This window comes from Scyliorhinus torazame, chromosome 14 (genome assembly GCF_047496885.1).
Source record: "Scyliorhinus torazame isolate Kashiwa2021f chromosome 14, sScyTor2.1, whole genome shotgun sequence".
Taxonomy (NCBI): Eukaryota; Metazoa; Chordata; class Chondrichthyes; order Carcharhiniformes; family Scyliorhinidae; genus Scyliorhinus; species Scyliorhinus torazame.
The window spans coordinates 152,173,900-152,191,096 of record NC_092720.1 but is presented as its reverse complement, the minus strand read 5'-3'; the positions used below and the strand labels follow the sequence as shown (position 1 = coordinate 152,191,096).

Here is a 17,197-nt window from a genome sequence, read left to right as displayed (position 1 = left end):
ACAAATAGGTTAGACCAAGGAGAGCCAATGGATGTTATCTATCTTGAATTCCAAAAGGCCTTTGATAGGGTGCCTCACGGGAGACTGCTGAGTAAAATAAGGGCCCATGGTATTCGAGGCAAGGTACTAACATGGATTGACGATTGGCTGTCAGGCAGAAGGCAGAGAGTTGGGATAAAAGGTTCTTTTTCGGAATGGCAACCGGTGACGAGTGGTGTCCCGCAGGGTTCAGTGTTGGGGCCACAGCTGTTCTCTTTATATATTAACGATCTAGATGACGGGACTGGGGGCATTCTGGCTAAGTTTGCCGATGATACAAAGATAGGCGGAGGGGCAGGTGGTATGGAGGAGGTGGGGAGGCTGCAGAAAGATTTAGACAGTTTAGGGGAGTGGTCCAAGAAATGGCTGATGAAATTCAACGTGGGCAAGTGCGAGGTCTTGCACTTTGGAAAAATGAATAGAGGCATGGACTATTTTCTAAACGGTGACAAAATTCATAATGCTGAAGTGCAAAGGGACTTGGGAGTCCTAGTCCAGGATTCTCTCAAGGTAAACTTGCAGGTTGAGTCCATAATTAAGAAAGCAAATGCAATGTTGTCATTTATCTCAAGAGGCTTGGAATATAAAAGCAGGGATGTACTTCTGAAGCTTTATAAAGCATTAGTTAGGCCCCATTTAGAATACTGTGAGCAATTTTGGGCCCCACACCTCAGGAAGGACATACTGGCACTGGAGCGGAGATTCACACAGATGATCCCAGGAATGGTAGGCCTAACATACGATGAACGTCTAAGGATCCTGGGATTATATTCATTGGAGTTTAGGAGGTTGAGGGGAGATCGAATAGAAACTTACAAGATAATGAATGGCTTAGATAGGGTGGACGTAGGGAAGTTGTTTCCATTAGCAGGGGAGACTAGGACCCGGGGGCACAGCCTTAGAATAAAAGGGAGTCACTTTAGAACAGAGATGAGGAGAAATTTCTTCAGCCAGAGAGTGGTGGGTCTGTGGAATTCATTGCCACAGAGGGCGGTGGAGGCCGGGACGTTGAGTGTCTTTAAGACAGAAGTTGATAAATTTTTGATTTCTCGAGGAATTAAGGGCTATGGAGAGAGAGTGGGTAAATGGAGTTGAAATCAGCCATGATTGAATGGTGGAGTGGACTCGATGGGCCGAATGGCCTTACTTCCGCTCCTATGTCTTATGGTCTTATGGTCTAAAGATGTGACTTGATTGATCAAATTGCTATCGATTGCCATCGATGACCTGTTCAACTGATGTAAATGTAAAGATTTAAGGACTTCCTGTATTCGGACTGGAGCAGTTGTTATTCCTCATGGTATACAGAATCATTTAATTGTTCTGGTGCAGAAGGAGACTATTTGGCCTATCCTGTCTGCATTCTCCATATTGCCCGGGGGCCGGCGCGGAGACGGGAACCCATGCGCATGCGCAGATCCGCGCCGGCCATGGCTTTTGAGCAGCGACACCACTCTGGCGCAATACTAGCCCCCTAGGAAGGGGTGAATACCCGGGCCTGGCGGCCCGTTGGCGTCAGAGTGGCTTGCGCCGCTTTTGACGCTGGTGTCATAACATGGCCGCGGGATCAGAGAATCCCGGCCAAGGTCTCCATGTCCCAGTTTGTTGGAACTTGACGGAGTAGCGATCATTATCCAGACGTCACTATAATGCTTTCTGAACCAACAGTAAACTACATTCAGCAAAGGAACCCTATGACACCACAGTAAGCACACCAATGACTTATAACCCAAGTGAGTAACTGTAATCCAACCCCACTGTAATGCCGCTGTAGGCACTGAGATCATGAGATACGGAATCAATAGCAAACCCCTTAACTACCGAAAACCCTCTGAACCCATGGTAAACACTTGAATCCCTGAATCCGGAGTAAACACCTGGCCCACTTTAAAACCCTAACTCCACAGTCACCCCTGATTGAACATTACCAATGACTTAACAGTCAAAAACTTAACATCAACAGGCCCAGCCTCCACACACCTCCGTCCACAGAATAGGCAAAACTTCCACACACCCAGAAAACACCACCACTCGCATATTTCCTCAATAACAGTGTCAGTGTGACCCAGCAGAAATCTCGTAGTCCCATACTAAATCTTTAATTTCACAGAAATCCCCATCCGGCGCACATTTCAACTCTCGTTTAACATTAACCTCCGACAAGAGTAAATCCTGAGGCCAAAGAAGCCACCTTGCACAACAGTTAAACACCAGCACCAAGGTAATCCCATGGATGTCACAATAACCCACTGAATTAACAGAAATAATAATCTTTATTATTGTCACAAGTAGGCTTACATTAACACTGCAATGAAGTTGCTGTGATATCCCCTAGTCGCCACATTCCGGCACCTGATCAGGTACACAGGAGAAGAATTCAGAACGTTCAAATTACATTCGTTCAGTCGTTCGCGACTTGTGGGAGGAAACCGGAGCACCCTAAAAAACCCATGCAGACACTGGGAGAACGTACAGTTTCCGCACAGACAGTGACCCAAGCCGGGAATCAAACCGAGGACGCTGGTGCTGTGAAGCAACAATGCTGACCACTGTGCCCAATATAGCCACAAACTCATCAATAACCTTCTGACACCGCAGTACCTCCACCGATTATTCAGTAACTCGCAATAACTCCTTAAATCTACATCGACTCCCTAACACCAGTGTATTGACTGCAAACTTTGAGTATCCCTTTCGGCGCCAAAGTATCTCCTCTTGACAAGCACTCTCCTTGTGACGAGGTCGTGAGCCATGTTGTAGTTGTCGTGTTGTTATGTAGTCAGTCCATGTGTTTGGTGTCCCAGCAGAATGACAGGATGTCACCAAAGTCGGGAAGCACCGATTTCAGCGCATCCAGCTGTTACCGTGTGGGAGAGATTCCCTGGCTGGGTGATAAGAGTGCTTCCAACACAGAAGATGGGACTTCCGCACCGGCGCACCCAAGCCAGCTACCAGAAAAAACAATAAAGCTATAACAACTCCACTACCTCTTTCCAGGAACGCTTATTCTCAGTGCGATTAACACCTGCATTAACATCTGTGCGAGGGTGAAATTACCATGCATAAATCAGTCAATATACCCCTCTTTCTCTCTCTCGCTCCCTCTGTCTGTCTCTCTGTCCGTGTGTCTCTCTCGCTCTTTTTCTATCTTTATTTCTGTCAGGAAATGCAGATGATCAGATATCCATATCAAGACCGAGACGTAAGTGCGTAGGTTAAATAATAGAAAATAAATTTCATATTGGATGAAATTCATTTACTTTATTTTTCACTGATAGATGAAAAGAAGGTCACAGTGTGTCAGGTGAAGGTAAGACAATTCCGTTCATTTGCAAGGACTGCAACTAATATTTTCCATCTGTGAGTGTGAAACTCCCAATGTGACCGTTGAGTGTGACCCTCACTGCGGTCAGAGTGAATGGAAATTTCCACACTGACTAATGGGTGTGTTCAGTGTGTTCTGGCTGAACTGAAACCTCTCCGGCTCTTAACACCTGCAATGTGTGTACTGGACAGATTTACACGTTGATAATTAACCTGTTTGTTCGCGCTATGTACCTTGATCTTCATGTCTACAAACAAGTTTTGAACTAGCTGCGTTTCGTTCACCTGTCTGGACATTATCAGCAATCCACAATTGGACCACAGGCTATCTGAACTCCAACAGCGTGCTTTGTGTAAGAATATGGTCGCACCATGGACACTGTAAATGCGGATCAATTCAGTGCGTCGCTGTCATCTTTGTTTAGTATGAGGCCCTCACTATGATTATTTTTTAAAACATAATCTTTATTGTCACAAGTAGGCAGCACGGTAGCACAGTGGTTAGCACAATTGCTTCACAGCTCCAGAGTCCCAGGTTCGATTCCCGTCTTGGGTCACTGTCTGTGCGGAGTTTGCACGTTCTCCCCATGCCTGCATGCGTTTCCTCCGGGTGCTCCGGTTTCCTCCCACAGTCCAAAGATGTGCAGGTTAGGTGGATTGGCCATGATAAATTGCCCTTAGTGTCCAAAAATGGGTAGGAGGGGTTACTGGGTTAGGGGGTAGGGGGGAAGTGTGGACTTAAGTGGGGTGGTCTATCCAAGGGTCGGTTCAAACTCGATGGGCCAAACTGCCTTCTTCTGCACTGTAAATTCTATGTTCTATGCACATTACAATGAAGTTACTATTAAAAAACCACAGTCGCCACATTCTGGCGCCTGTTCGGGTACACAGAGGGAGAATTCAGAATATCCAATTAGTTTCTGTGAGTTCTTACTGTGATTTATGTGTGAATGCGATCAGGGAGAGCTGCCTCCCTCAATGTCTGCAGTTGCGTTAGTATGAGTCAATGTGATCAATGTGTGTGCACGTGCCCTTTCTTTTTCATCACTGTGAGTTGGAACCATCAGTTTCTCACTTCTCTCGCTGTGACTTAGTAGAGTCATAGAGTAGACTCATAGAGAGTTTCCAGCACGGAAAGAGGCAATTCGGCTCGGAGTGTTGTGCCAGTACAAAGTGAAATCCACCCAGACCTCCACAACTCTCTTCAAAATTACGTTCCCCTCATCAAATCTCTAACCATTCTACTAATCAATATAACCCTACCCTAGTCATTGACCTCTCTGCTAATGCTAATATGATGCATCCACTCTGTCCAGACCCCTCACAATTCTGTATATCTCAATCAAATCTCCCCCGCAGCCTCCTCTGGCCCACCTTGAAGAACCGCTGCCTATCCAATCTTTCCTCATAGCTGCAAATTTGCAGTCCTGGCAATATTCTCATAGCCAAAGAGAAAATGCTGGAAAATCTGAGCAGGTCTGGCAGCATCTGTAGGGAGAGAAAAGAGCTTTGAGTTCAGGTGACCCTTTGTCAAAGCTTTAACAAAGGGTCATCTGGACTCGAAACATTTGCTCTTTTCTCCCTCTACAGATGCTGCCAGATCTGCTCAGATTTTCCAGCATTTTCGCTTTGGTTTCAGATTCCAGCATCCGCAGTAATTTGGTTTTATCCAATATTCTCGTAACTCTCCCATGCACCCTCTTACACAATAACATTCTTTCTGGTATTGAGGTGCACAGAAATGCACACAGTACTCAAGTATTGGTCCAAATTATGTTTCATATTGTTTCAACATTACAATCTTCTATGCCTCCACTAATAATTGACACAATTCATATGTCATCGTAACCAGGTTGTCAACTTATCCACCTGTCTTCCACAATACCTGTACATTCACTCAAAGGTTCATTTCCCCTCTGCACGTCTCAGTGTCCAACTATTTATTCTGCAGTGTTTGTCTTGTTTGATCTCCCCCAAATGCATGAATACACATTTCTTTGGTTAAACTTTCTGCCCACCCGACCAGTCGACTGGTATATTCCGTTAGTCTCCAGAATCTCTTCCTAGCCATTATTCCAGGTATCAGTCACGTAAACCGCCTCTGAACTGCTTCCAACGTAATCAGGCCCTTGCATAAAGAAAGAATCCAAAAGTTAATATCTGGAACGCGCTGCCTGGGGAGGTGGTGGGAGCAGGTACGATAGTGGCATTTAAGGGGCATCTAGACAAATATATGAATAGAGTGGGAATGGAAGTATATCATAGATTATCGTAGAATTTACAGTGCAGAAGGATGCCATTCGGCCTATCGAGTCTGCACCGGCTCTTGGAAAGAGCACCCCACCCAAGGTCAACACCTCCACCCTATCCCCATAACACAGTAACCCCACCCAACACTAAGGGCAATTTTGGACACTAAGGGCAATTTATCATGGCCAATCCACCTAACCTGCACATCTTTGGACTGTGGGAGGAAACCGGAGCACCCGGAGGAAACCCACGCACACACGGGGAGGACGTGCAGACTCCGCACAGACAGTGACCCAAGCCGGAATCGAACCTGGGACCCTGGAGCTGTGAAGCAAGTGTGCTATCCACAATGCTACCGTGCTGCCCCGAATATATGGACTCCGTAAATGCAGACGGTTTTAGTTTAGGCAGGTACCATGGTCAGCGCAGGCTTGGAGGGCCGAATGGCCCGTTCCTGTGTTGTACTGTTCTTTGTTCTTTCTTCTTTGTTCTACACATCACTCTGGATGGAACCTTACCACTGACCGATGGAAATGTAGCAAAATAGTCAGACTTTATTATTTCATTCCCCTGGTAAAGAATGAGAACATTCAATGTGCCTTCCTAATCATTTCTATTATATCTGTATATGAAAATGATTCTCTTCCAGTCACAAATACACCTAAATTCTTTGCTATTGCAGAGTAGTACAATCATTCACCAATGGACTAAATTCTTCTTACCAATGTGAACAAGTTCATGTTTTGCCACGTTATATCTATGTTTTGCCCATTAACTTAACTGATCTGAAACACTTTGGAACTCTTATGTCCTCTTTATAACGAGGTTTCCAACATATATTTGTAACATCGGCAAACTCAAAATCATACATTCAGTCCTTCATTCAGTTAATTGATATGGATATTATACAGTTGAACCTTATCCTTATGGAACTGAACTCATTACATCTTGCCTGTCAAAAAATGACCCATTTTTAGATATCTCTGTTTCCTGTTTTCTAACAAATTCTCTATCGATGCCAATGTGCTACATTGTGATCTGATTTTGAGCCATAAACCTTTATGTCACACCCTTTTTTAAGAACATTTTATTCAAGGCATTTTCATCAAAACAAACAAAAGCAGAACAACCAGATCACTTTATAAACAACAAACACTCACCCCCCCCTGCTCCCCTAATACCACCCCTTTCTCACATCCCGCCTTCCCCATTTTATCCCCTGATCCTCCCCCTGCTGACCCTTCAACACTCCTTAAAGAAATCAATAAACAGCTTCCATCTCCGGGTGAACCCATCCCTCGATCCCCTCAAGACAAACTTAACCTTCTCCAGCCTCACGAATCTGCCAGGTCCCTGACCCAAACCCCCACTTTTGGCGGCTCCGAGTCCCACCACCCAAGCAAAATCTGTCTCCAGACTATGAGGGAGGCAAAAGCAAAAACGTTGGCCTTTCTCATCCCCTGGACTCCTGGGTTGTTCAACACCCCAAATATCGGCACCTCTGGACTCGGGACAACCTCCACACCAGCACCTCGAACATCATGTCCAAGAACCCCTGCCAGAACATGCTCAATCGTGGACATGCCCAAAACATGTGGCCGTGATTCGTGGGCCCACCATGCACCGCCCACACCTATCCTTACCCCTTCAAAGAACCTATTCACCCTCTACACCGTCATATGAGCCCGATATAACACCTGGAATGGGATGCGGCTTAACTTTGCACATGACAAGGACATGTTCACCCTCTGCAAGGCCTCCACCAATGTCACAGTGCACTCCCAATTCCTTCTCTCACTTAGGCATTATGTCCTACATCAGGGCTCTCTTTCAATCCATTACCTCCTTATATACATTGGACACCTTCCCCTCCCCTATCTCATCCTCTGACAGCACCTTGGCTTGCAACACCAGGGACAGCAGCACAGGAAAGGATGGCACATCCCACCTTACAAAGTGCCTGACTTGCAGGTACCTAAAGCCGTTCCCGATGGGCAACTCGTATTCCTCCTGCAAGTCTTCTAACTTCAGAAATTTGCCCCCAATAAACAGATCAGAAAATCACTCAATCCCTGCCTGTCGCACCCCAAAACCTCACACCAATCCCCCAGCACAAACATAGATAGATGCCCACACCAATGCACCCTCCAGTCCCAAATATGCCTCCACTGCCCCCACACCCTTCGAGTCAACACCACCACTGGGCTCACGGAGTACCTGGCCGGCTAGAATGGTAGAGGCGCCGACAACAAAGACCTTAAACATGTTCCCCTACATCCGACCCCATGCTGACCTCTGCCCCACGACCCAATGCATAACCATAGCAATATTCGCCACCCAGTAGTAATTCATCATATTCAGCAGCACCTGCCTCCACTCCCTCGCCACATTCCAAGAAAGTCCTCCTCGTCTTCTCCGCCCACACGAATCCAGAGATCAGCGCATTGACCGTCTTAAAAACGACTTGGGAACGAAGTTTGGAAGGTTCTGGAGCACAACAAGAAACCTTTGCAGCGCTGTCATTTTTACTGTCCGCACCCACCCTGTCAGCAGAAGCACATCCTGCACCTTGAAATCCACTTTCATCTGCTCCACCAGCCGTGCCAGGGTCAACTTGTGCAGCTGCACCCAGCCCTGCATCACCTGGTTGCACAAGCATCTAAAACCCGGCCCCACCATCCTAAATGCCAACTCCCCGATCTTTCTTTCTTGACCTCAATAGAGCATAGATCATAGAATTTACAGTGTAGAAGGAGGCCATTTGGCCCATCAAGTCTGCGCTGTTTCTTGGAAAGATTACCCTACTTAAGCCCACGCAGTCACCCTATCCCAGTAACCCAAACTAACCTTTTGGGCACTAAGGGGCAAATTATCATGGCCAATCCACCTAACCTGCACTTCTTTGGACTGTGGGAGGAAACCAGTGCATCCGGAGGAAATAGATGCAGAGATATATAGAAGATAAGAGCAGGAAGAGGCTCTGCCATCCATCACGATCATGGCTGATCATCCAACTCAATAGCCTAATCCTGCTTTCTCCCCATAACCTTTGATCCCATTCTCCTCAAGTGCTATCGACAGCCGCCTCTTGATTATATTCAAAGTTTTAGCATCAACTACTTCCTGTGGCAATGAATTCCACAGGCTCACCACTCTTTGGTGAAGTAATGTCTCCTTATTCCTGAATCCTCTGACTGTGACCCCTGGTTCTGGACACACCCACCATCGGGAACATCTTCCCTGCATCTACCCTGTCCAGTCCTGTTAGAATTTTGTAAGTCTCTATGAGATAACAAAGAACAAAGAACAAAGAAAAGTACAGCACAGGAACAGGCCCTTCGGCCCTCCAAGCCTGTGCCAACCATGCTGCCCGACTAAACTACAATCTTCTACACTTCCTGGGTCCATATCCCTCTATTCCCATCCTGTTCATGTATTTCTCAAGATGCCCCTTAAATGTCACTATCGTCCCTGCTTCCACCACCTCCTCCGGCAGCGAGTTCCAGGCACCCACTACCCTCTGTGTAAAAAACTTGCCTCATACATCTCCTCTAAACCTTGAACTTCGCACCTTAAACCTATGCCCCGAGTAATTGACCCCTCTACCCTAGGGAAAAGCCTCTGACTCTCCACTCTATGACCTCATAATTTTGTAGACCTCTATCAGGTCGCCCTTCAACCTCTGTCATTCCAGTGAGAACAAACCGAGTTTATTCAACCGCTCCTCATAGTTCATGCCCTCCATACCAGGCAACATCCTGGTAAATCACTTCTGCACCATCTCTAAAGCCACCACATCCTTCTGGTAGTGTGGCAACCAGAGTTGAACACTATACTCCAAGTGTGGCCTAACTAAGGCCACACTTGCAATACAGCTGCAACATGACTTGCCAATTCTTATACTCAATGCCCTGGCTAATGAAGGCAAGCATGCCATAGGCCGTCTTGACTACATTCTCCACCTGTGTTGTCCCTTTCCGTGTCCTGTGGACCTGTACACCTAGATCTCTCTGACTGTCAATACTCTTGAGGGTTCTACCATTCACTCTATATTCCCTACCTGCATTAGACCTTCCAAAATGCATTACCTCACATTTGTCCGGATTAAACTCCATCTGCTATCTTTCTGCCCAAGCCTCCAAACAATCTAAATCCTGCAATATCCTCTGACAGTCCTCATCGCTATCCGCAATTCCACCAAACTTGGTGTCGTCTGCAAACTTACAAATCAGACCAGTTACATTTTCCTCCAAATCATTTATATATACTACGAACAGCAAAGGTCCCAGCACTGATCTCTGCGGAACACCACTAGTCACAGCCCTCCAATTAGAAAAGCACCCTTCCCTTGCTACTCTCTGCCTTCTATGACCAAGCCAGTTCTGTATCCACCTTGCCAGCTCACTCCTGATCCCGTGTGACTTCACCTTTTGTACCAGTCTACCATGAGGGACCTTGTCAAAGGCCTTACTGAAGTCCATATAGACAACATCCACTGCCCTACCTGCATCAATCAACTTTGTGACCTCTTCGAAAAACTCTATCAAGTTAGTGAGACACGACCTCCCCTTCACAAAAGCATGCTACCTCTCACTTATACGTCCATTTGCTTTCAAATGGGAGTAGATCCTGTCTCGAAGAATTCTCTCCAGTAATTTCCCTACCACTGACATAAGGCTCACCGGCCTGTAGTTCCCTGGATTATCCTTGCTACCCTTCTTGAACAAAGGAACAACATTGGCTATTCTCCAGTCCTCCGGGACATCACCTGAAGACAGTGAGGATCCAAAGATGTTTTTCAAGGCCTCAGCAATTTCCTCTCTAGCCTCCTTCAGTATTCTGGGGTAGATCCCACCAGGCCCTGGGGACTTATCTACCTTAATATTTTTCAGGACGCCCAACACCTCGCCTTTTTGGATCTTAATGTGACCCAGGCTATCTACACACCCTTCTCCAAACTCAACATCCACCAATTCCTTCTCTTTGGTGAATACTGATGCAAAGTATTCATTTAGTACCTCGCCCATTTCCTCTGGCTCCACACATAGATTCCCTTGCCTATACTTCAGTGGGCCAACCCTTTCCCTGGCTACCCTCTTGCTTTTTATGTACGTGTAAAAAGCCTTGGGATTTTCCTTAACCCTAGTTGCCAATGACCTTTTGTGACCCCTTCTAGCCCACCTGACTCCTTGCTTAAGTTCCTTCCAATTTTCCTTATATTCCACACAGGCTTCGTCTGTTCCCAGCCTTCTAGCCCTGTCAAATTGTAGGCCTCATCTTTTTGATGAGGCCTACAATATCTCTCGTTATCCAAGGTTCCTGAAATTTATTTATTATTTATTTATTTAAAATTTATTATTTATCCTTCTTCCTCACAGGAACATGCCGGTACTGAATTCCTTTCAACTGACACTTGAAAGCCTCCCACATGTCAGATGTTAATTTACCTTCAAATATCCACCCCCAATCTATGTTCTTCAGTTCCCGCCTAATATTGTTATAATTAGCCTTCCCCTAATTTAGCACATTCAACCTAAGACCACTCTTATCCTTGTCCACCAGCACTTTAAAACTTACTGAATTGTGGCCACTGTTCCCGAAATGCTCCCCTACTGAAACCTCTACCACCTGGCCGGGCTCATTCCCCAATACCCGGTCCAGTACAGCCCCTTCCCTCGTTGGACTGTCTAATATTATTTTATGAAGCCCTCCTGGATGCTCCTTACAAACTCTGCCCCGTCTAAGCCCCTGGCACTAAGTGAGTCCCAGTCAATATTGGGGAAGTTGAAGTCTCCCATCACAACAACCCTGTTGTTTTTACTCTTTTCCAAAATCTGTCTACCTATCTGCTCCTCTATTTCCCGCTGGCTGTTGAGAGGCATGTAGTATACCCCCAACATTGTGACTGCACCCTTCTTATTCCTGATCTCTACCCATATAGCCTCACTGCCCTATGAGGTGTCCTCCCGTAGTACAGCTGGGATATTCTCCCTAACCAGTAGTGCAACTCCGCCACCCCTTTTACATCCTCCTCAATCCTGCCTGAAACATCTAAATCCTGGAACTTTTAGCTACCAATCCTGTCCTTCCCTCAACCAGGTCTCTGGTTGAGGGAACAACATCATAGTTCCAAGTACTAATCCAAGCTCTAAGTTACCCGTTATACTTCTTGCATTAAAACATATGCACTTCAGGCCACCAGACCCGCTGTGTTCAGCAACGTCTCCCTGTTTGCTCTGCCTCAGAGCCATACTGGCCCTATTCCCTAGTTCTCCCTCAATGCTTTCACCTTCTGACCTATTGCTCCGGTGCCCACCCCCCTGCCATACTAGTTTAAACCCTCCTGTGTGACACTAGCAAACCTCGCAGCTAGGATACCTATGCCTCTCCAGTTTAGATGCAACCCGTCCTTCTTATACAGGTCACACCTGCCCCGGAAGAGCTCCCAGTGGCCTAGATAACGGAAACGCTCCCTCCTACACCAGCTGTTTAGCTACCTTTTAGCTGCTCTATCTTCCTATTTCTAGCCTCACTTGCACGTGGCACAGGATGTAATCCCGAAATTACAACCCTAGAGGTCCTGTCTTTTAACTTTCTGCCTAGCTCCCTGAGCTCCTGCTGTAGGAACACATGCCCCTTCCTGCCTATGTCGTTAGTACCAATATGTACAATGACCTCTGCCTGTTTGCCCTCCCCCTTCAGGATGCCCGCTACCCGTTCAGAGACATCCTGGACCCTGGCACCAAGCAGGCAACATACCATCCTGGAGTCTCTTTCACGTCCACAGAAGTGCCTCTCCGTGCCCCTGACTATAGAGTTCCCTCTGACTATTGCTCTTCTGCGCTTTGACACTCCGTTCTGAACATCAGAGCCAGCCGTGGTGCCACTGCTCTTGCTGCTGCTGTTTTCCCCTGATATCCCCCCCCGACTGTATCCAAAGGGGAATAGCCTAATAGGTGGACCTGCCACATCTCATTGTCAGAGCACTGCACCCCTCTAATTGACATTGCGTCAATTAATTAGTAAATTACAATTAAAGGTTTTTTTTTAAAGTTACTGTTAACTATATGTTTCCTAGCACTAGATTTCTACTATAAATGTGAAAGCTAAATACAGTACTCTCCAATCTCTGGCTTAGATACCCCTCTAAATTATAATTAAGTAATACGTAATTATGTTTAATTAGTTTAACAATGCTTAATTTTTTTAATTATAGTGTAGATTCCCAATCAGCCAATCAGGTCACAGCTTTACTGTTATGTAACTTCAGTACCCCCCCCCCCACCCCACACACACAATTTGAAAAGGTAATAAAATAAAAATGAATAAAAATCACTTACTTACCTTCCGAGGGTCTCAGATTCTCTCTGGTTCTCTCCCTGCAGATTAAATGTTACAGGCCAGAAGAAAGAGAGAGAACAAAACAGTAGGGGAAAAGCACCTTCTCCCACTCTGCACCAAATTACCTCACTGCACCAAATTCCGAAGTTCCAAATTCCCACTCTGGATGTGTCTCACTCCGGCTGTGTCTCCTTGACTTGCACAAAGCTTCCCCCTTCATTCTTCTGAACTCCAGCGAGAACAATCCTAACCTAGTCAATCTCTCCTCATAAGACAGTCCCGCCATCCCTGGAATCAGTCTGGTAAACCTTCGCTGCACCCCCTCGAGAGCAAGAAAAGGAGACCAAACCTGCACACAATATTCTAGGTGTGGCCTCCCAAGGCCTTGTATAATTGCAACAACACATCCCTGCTCCTGTACGCAAAACCTCTCGCAATGAAGGCCAAAATACCATTAGCCAAGGACACCCAGATCCCGCTGCACACTCCCCTCTCCCAATTTACAACCATTCAGGTAGTAATCTGCCTTCCTGTTCTTGCTTCCAAAGTGAATAACCTCACACTTATCCAAATTATACTGCATTTTCTATTGATTTGCGCACTCGCCCAACCTGTCCAGATCATGCTATAGGATCTCTGCATCCAAAGTTCACACTCCCACCCAACTTTGCATCATCTGCAAACTTTGAGAGGTTACATTTTGTTCCCTCATCCAAATTATTGATGTATATTATGAACAACTGCAGTCCCAACTGGGTCCCAGCACCGAAACCCACGCAGACACGAGGAGAAAGTGCAAACTCCACACAGACACTCACCCGAGGCCAGAATGGAACCAGGGTCGCTGGAACTGCGATTCAGCTGTGCTAACCACTGTGCCACCGTGCCATCCTCTAGTCTCAATAGGGAACACCTCGCTTTTCCTCATATTCAACTTGTATGCCGAAACCGACCAAATTCCTTGAAGAGCCCGTGATGCATCCAACACTGCCCAACTGGTCAATATGTAGAAACAGGTCGTCGGCATACAATGAGACCCTATGCTCGTTTTCACCCCTCGCCACGCTTAATCCTTCTCCAGTCCCTCAACATGCTCAGCACCATTTCCAGTGGCTCTAAGGAAAAGAACAACGGAGAGAGCTGGTCTCATTCCACGATCTAGCCCGAAGTACCTGAAACTCACTCAGCTCATCCGCACACTCATGACTGGCAACTTATACAGCAATCAGACCAATCCATAAACCATTGTCCAAACCCAAACCACACCAACACCTCCAGCAGATATTCCCACTCCACCCGATCAAATGCCTTCTCCGTGTCCGTCACCACCACAACTTCCACCTCCTGCCCCTTCAAAGTCATCATGATTACATTAAGCAAGCTCTTCACGTTCCCCTTCACAAAACCCGTTTGATATTTACCCATCACTCCTGGGACGCAATCCTCGATTCGCAAGGCCAACACCTTCACCAGCAGCAAGGCATCTATTTTCAGTAATGTTATCGGGCGGTATGACTCACACTGCTCTGGATCCTTATTCAATATTAGGGTGACGGAAGCCTGTGATAATGTAGTGGGGAACTCCCCCCTCCTCGCTTCATTGTACGCCCTCATCAGCAGTGGCCCCATGTCCGCTCCAAACTTTCTATAAAACTCCACTGGGAACCTATCCGGCAACAAGGCCTTCCCTGCCTGCATCATCCGCATGCTCTTCCCTCAGCCCAATTGTGGCCCTCAGCCCTTGAACCACCCCTTCTACTATTTTAAGAAATTCCGGCCCATCCAAAAACCACCGCATACTCTCCCCCCGGCTGGAGGCTCAGACCCATATGGTCTCTGACAAATTGCCTCAACACACCATTCACCCACTCTGGTCCATCACCACCTTACCCTTATCATCCCTCACTCTGTTAATCTCCCTTGCCACCTCTTCTCCTCTTCTCCCAGGACTCAAAGACTACCCATTTGGCCTCTATAGCTGCCCCACTGCCTTTCCCATTGACTTTAGCCCACACTCCATCGGGAGTCTTTGCCTCTCTTTCATCAGCCCTGCCTCTGGAACCTCTGAGTATCTCCTATCCACCCTCAAAATCTCTTCCCCCAGTCTTGCCACCTCCATCCGCTCAGCTTTCTCCATGTGTGCCCGAATTGAAATGAAGTTTCCCCTGAGCGTTTCCCACAACGTGGCGGCCTTAGACTTCCCCGGAACTGTTTAGCATCAAGTAGCCCCCAATGTCAGCTCTCACCATCTCAAACACCTAAAATCCGCCAGCAATCCCACATCCAACCTCTAATGTCGCCATTAGGCAGCACCGCCCCCCCCCCCCACCCCCCGGCCACGCTCATATCCACCCAGTGCAGCGCGTGGTCAGAAACCACAATCGCCGTGTACTCTGAGTTGATCATCCCCGCCAGCAATGTCTGATCTAACATGAAAAAAATCAATCTAGGAACGCTCCCACTGCACATGGGAGAAGTATGAAACTCATTAGCCCTCGGCTTCCCAAACCTCCACGGGTCCACCCCCCTCACCCCCACACACACACACCACATGCTCTATAAACCCCCTCAGATCCTTTGCCACTGCCAACACCCTTGATGAATTGGAACTCTACCGGTCCAAGTTCATTTACATCACCACAATAAAATCAATCCCATAATCAGCCAATGTGATTGCAAGTCAGGAATCTTCCCGAACACCCGTCTCATAAAATCTGCATCATCTCAATTCAGGGCATAGATATTTACCAGAACCACCAGCATCTCCTCCAACTTGCTTCTTCATCACATATCTCCGCAGATGGGCTACAACACTCCCGCCCTCGAATGCATTGCGACCTCTTATTCGCCAACACCACCACCCCCTGGTCTTTGTGCCCAACCCCGAATGAAACACCTGTCCCACACGTCCCTTCCTCAACCTCACCTTCTGGTGCATCTCCTGCAAAAAGTCTGCTTCAGACTTCTTAGGTGCGTGAACACACACGACCGTTTGACCTGCACACTCACGTGCTACATGACCAGCCTCGTCAGCAGCTCCCGCCGCCCTCTCAGACATATCCCTCTTTGGACCAGCACCCTGCCCGAGTCACACGACCCTCTAGGTCCACCCTCGGATGTCCACCATCATCAATCTCTTCCAAGTTGCGCCACATCAACCACACCAATGTCAGCAAACCTGCCCCCTCTTCCACCCTCAAACAAGGAACCATAGAATCATAGAATCCCGAAGAGTGCAGAACGAGGCCATTCGGCCCATCGATTCTGCACCGACCATTCAAAAGAGTAATCTACCCAATCCCACTTGGGCACTATGTGGCAATTTTCAAGGCCAATCCACCTAACCTGCATATCTTTGGATTGTGGAAGGAAACCGGCACATCCAGAGGAAACACATGCAGACACGGGCATAACGTACAAACTCCACTCCCAAACCAGAATTGAACCTGGGTCTCTGGCACTGTGAGAAAGTAGTGCAAACCACTGTGCCACCTTGCCTTCCTAACCCACTACACCTGCCTCATGGCAACACCCCACGTCACTCCCGTTAACTAGCCCACCCAGCTGGCAAGGTGGCACCCACCCAAGGCCTCCAACCACCCAAACTCCCCGAGTTCCCCTCCGCCCCCCCAATCCACCCAACCATTCATCCTGAAGAGTACCAAAAGGTGCAATCACCATCGTTGTTCCCCCGTAAAAAATCAGTCCCCAAAATCCCACCATCAAAAACTTTACAAAACTCACAAAATTCCTCCATAGTTCAATCTACTCACACCCTTCCCAGTCCATTGACCCTCATAAACTCCACCACCTCCTCTTGTGTGCCAAAATAATACTCTCGCTTCTGAAAAAACCACCCACAGGCTGACGAGAAGAATGCGCCAAACGTCACTTCCTTCTTTAACGGGGCATCCTCTTCACAGCTCTGCTTCTTGGCCCTGGTACACCCGCAGCCCGTTCCCTTCTCAGGTACATGTGCTGGTGTCCCTCGCCCATTGAACGATCTCCTGGTCCAGAAAGTGCCGCAACCCCAGCACCATCGCCTCGGCGCTGTAGCCTTCTCACCAGCACCCTCTGCACTCAGTCGACCTCCAGGGGCCAGTCAATGGCCCCCTCCCCCATCAATTTTTTCAGTATCCTCGCCATGTACACCGCAGTCTCCGCACCTTTAATGCCTTCAGGCATCCCTACATTCCTTTTGCCTTCTGGGGCGATTCTCCAGATCCTCCACCTTCTCCCTGAG

The 17,197-nt window shown here is 47.5% G+C and overlaps 1 protein-coding gene across 2 annotated transcripts in view; it reads left to right on the top strand.

The window, feature by feature from the left end:
* LOC140390091 (protein phosphatase 1 regulatory subunit 1C-like) overlaps positions 1-17,197 on the top strand; it is a 224,968-nt gene that overhangs the window by 172,536 nt on the left and 35,235 nt on the right. For both annotated transcript variants that reach the window (XM_072474994.1, XM_072474995.1), the window contains one exon: positions 3,318-3,349. In XM_072474994.1, the coding sequence (XP_072331095.1) occupies positions 3,318-3,349 (32 nt within the window). The remainder of the gene's footprint in view (positions 1-3,317; positions 3,350-17,197) is intronic.